Here is a 3130-nt window from a genome sequence, read left to right as displayed (position 1 = left end):
ACAACATCAACAACAACAACAACATCAACAGCATTGTAACGCTAGTCACACAACTAAGTATTGACAGAATTCAAATGCTCGAAATGCTCGCTTCCTATTGGCCAGGTGAAAATAGAAATGAATAAATTAATTAATTATGTTAATGACTCGATATGTTTGCCCTCATCATCATTCCCGTCATCATCATAATAATCATAACTAGGGCCCATCAGTTTAGCTCTATATCTGTCAGATGCCGAAGCTCAAGAATTCTTAAGGTTCCAGCAGGGTTCCGTTATTTTGAGTGAGAGGTACAATATAGGGTACCATGTTGTATTCAAAGATGGAGTAAGTGGGTTGTTTGTCAACCAATCAATCAAATAATCAATCAAATAAATAATTAATCAATCAATCAATCAATCAATCAATTAATCAACCAATCAATCAATTAATCAATCGATCGATCGATCTATTTATTTATTTACCTATCTATCTATCTATCTATATATTTACCTATCTATCAATCAATGTATCAATCAATCAATCATTCACTCAAGCAATTATTCCTTTTCTTATTCATCCATCAATCCGTGAGGGCAAATAAAATTCAAAATTCCTATCCAACTAGCACCACTATCCAGTCAACCACCTAAGGAATGTGGCCCTCAACAGCACCCTCACGACCTACGCCTTCCTAACCGACATCGACTTCCTTCCCATGCCCGGTCTCTATGACGTCATCGTCCGCCATCTTGTTTCTACCACATCCGGTTTCGGCGGTGCTGATAGTCATGTCGGCGGTAGTGTTGGTTCTGAGAAGAAGGTTTGTCGCTTGTGTGTCGCTTGGACGTGATTTTTCGTTTTGTATCTTCATCGTTATCATCATCATCATCGTTATCATCATCATCATCATCATCATTGTCTTCTTAATCATCATCATCATCATCTTGAAGACATAATCATCATCATCATCATTTTGAAGACATCATCGTCATCGTCATCATCATGACGTAATCATCACATCAAGGCCCTGGTAATACCGGCCTTTGAAACTGAACGGTACAAGCAGGAATACCCGACGGACAAGCAGCAGCTTCTTCAGCTGCTAATTGACAAGCAGCTCTTTACTTTCAGGTTTGAGGGCTTCCAATAATTTCGTTTTCCAGTAGTTTCGGTTTCGGGTTTGGTTTTTAAATGAAATTAATTAGGCTCGTGTATTCATTTGAATGTGAATAATTGAACTGCGTTGTAATTTTATTCATTTGTTCATTCACTCATTGGTTGGTTTATTTATTCATTAGTTATTTATTCATTAATTTCTATTCATTCATTCATTCGTTCATTCATTCATTCATTCATTCATTCATTCATTCATTCATTCATTCATTCATTCATTCATTCATTTATTCATTCACTCATTCATTCATTCGTCTTTAGATACCACGTGTGGCCTCAAGGACAGGCAGCCACGGATTATGAACGATGGAAAACAAGTGAAGCGCTATACAAGGTGGTGAATTAATGCATGTAGAAATGAATGAATGAATATGAATGAATAGATGGATGAATGAATGAACGACTGAGAGAATAATAAATCATTTTTCATCCACGAAAAGGTAAGCTGGGAACCGAACTTCGAACCTTTCATTGTTATCGACAGGTGAGGTTCATTCATTCATTTCTTCACTCACTCATTCATTTATTCATTCATTCTTTTTTCTTTCATTCGTTCATTTATTCATTCATTCATTCATTCATTCAGATCAGCCCCAAGATACGACGAAAGATTTGTAGGGTTCGGTTGGAATAAGGTCTCTCACATTATGGAAGTTGATGCTCAAAAGTTTGTAACCTTCATTCATTCATTCATTTTTTTGTTCATTCATTCATTCGTTCGTTCATTCATTCATTCGTTCGTTCGTTCATTCATTCATTCATTCAAACAGTTATGAATTCTGGGTGGTTCCCGATGCATTTATACTGCACCTGCCTCATTCGCCTAGTTTGGACATCGCTAAGTACCGGTCCAGTGAATCCTACAGGTCAGTGAATTGAATAAATGAATGATTGAATGAATGAGTGAATCGATGAATTACCTAATTTGTGAGTGAATGAATTAGTCAATAGACTGATTTATAGACTGATGGATGGACTAATGGATAGAGTAATAAAAGGATAAAATGATTAGAAGATGTATCGTCGTTGTTTTATTTGACTGGAATCATTATCATTATCATCACCGTCATCTCTGTCGTCATCATCATCATCAACACCATCGCTATCATCATCATCATCATCATCATTATCATCATCATCATCATCATTGAAACTCACCCACATGCACACATAACAGGTATTGTTTGAGGCTCTTGAAGGATGAATTCTTGAAAGATTTATCTCTTCGGTACGGCATCAAAGCTCTCAAATATTTGTCGCCAGATGGATGATTGAATGTTTGTAAGTCTGTTTGTATGTTTGCTAGTTTGTGTGTATGTATGTATGTGTGTGTGAGTGAGTGTGTGTGTATGTACGTATGTACGTATTTATGTATGTATGTAAATCATGTTTATCATGTTCCTATCATTTTAAAATGATGATCTTATATTAAAGCGTCGATATGTATTTAATTCTTTTAAATTATGATTTAAATTGATAATTACGATAATAATAATAATAATAATTATTATTATTAATTATTGTTATTATTATTATTGTTAATATTATTATTGTTATAACTGTTTTTTGGTTATTGATTTTTTTGGCCAATATTTCACACGCGATATATTTTGAAGTCTGTGTCGTCTGTTACTAATATAAATAATTAATAATAATTATAGTTGTAATATAATTATATTATAATAACAATTACGATAAGAATTTGTGTTCTTATTATCGTTCATCATTCATTCGTTCGTTCGTTCGTTCGTTCATTCATTCATTCATTCATGCATTCATTTTCTTACTTTTTCTTGAATGTTTTTGTTGTTGTTTGATTTATTATATTTTCAAGTATATATATATATATATATATATATATATATATATATATATATATATATATATATGCAATGATTTTATTTTAGGTCGTCATTCTTTTATTTTTCTCTCTCTCTCTCTCTCTCTCTCTCTCTCTCTCTCTCTCTCTCTCTCT

At 33.5% G+C, this 3130-nt stretch overlaps 1 protein-coding gene across 1 annotated transcript; it reads left to right on the top strand.

Moving 5' to 3' along the window:
• Positions 1 to 35: 35 nt before the first annotated feature.
• Positions 36 to 2426, top strand: HELRODRAFT_71957 (hypothetical protein; the record flags this gene model as incomplete). The annotated part of the gene is made up of 9 exons (XM_009012661.1): positions 36 to 105; positions 203 to 327; positions 608 to 772; positions 1007 to 1113; positions 1417 to 1492; positions 1596 to 1639; positions 1742 to 1822; positions 1926 to 2021; positions 2333 to 2426. Coding segments are annotated over 9 exons (858 nt in total), but the record flags the coding sequence as incomplete, so codon positions are not given.
• Positions 2427 to 3130: the final 704 nt, after the last annotated feature.

Source organism: Helobdella robusta (assembly GCF_000326865.2).
Source record: "Helobdella robusta unplaced genomic scaffold HELROscaffold_11, whole genome shotgun sequence".
Taxonomy (NCBI): domain Eukaryota; kingdom Metazoa; phylum Annelida; class Clitellata; order Rhynchobdellida; family Glossiphoniidae; genus Helobdella; species Helobdella robusta.
This window is presented reverse-complemented; position numbering and strand designations above follow the sequence as displayed.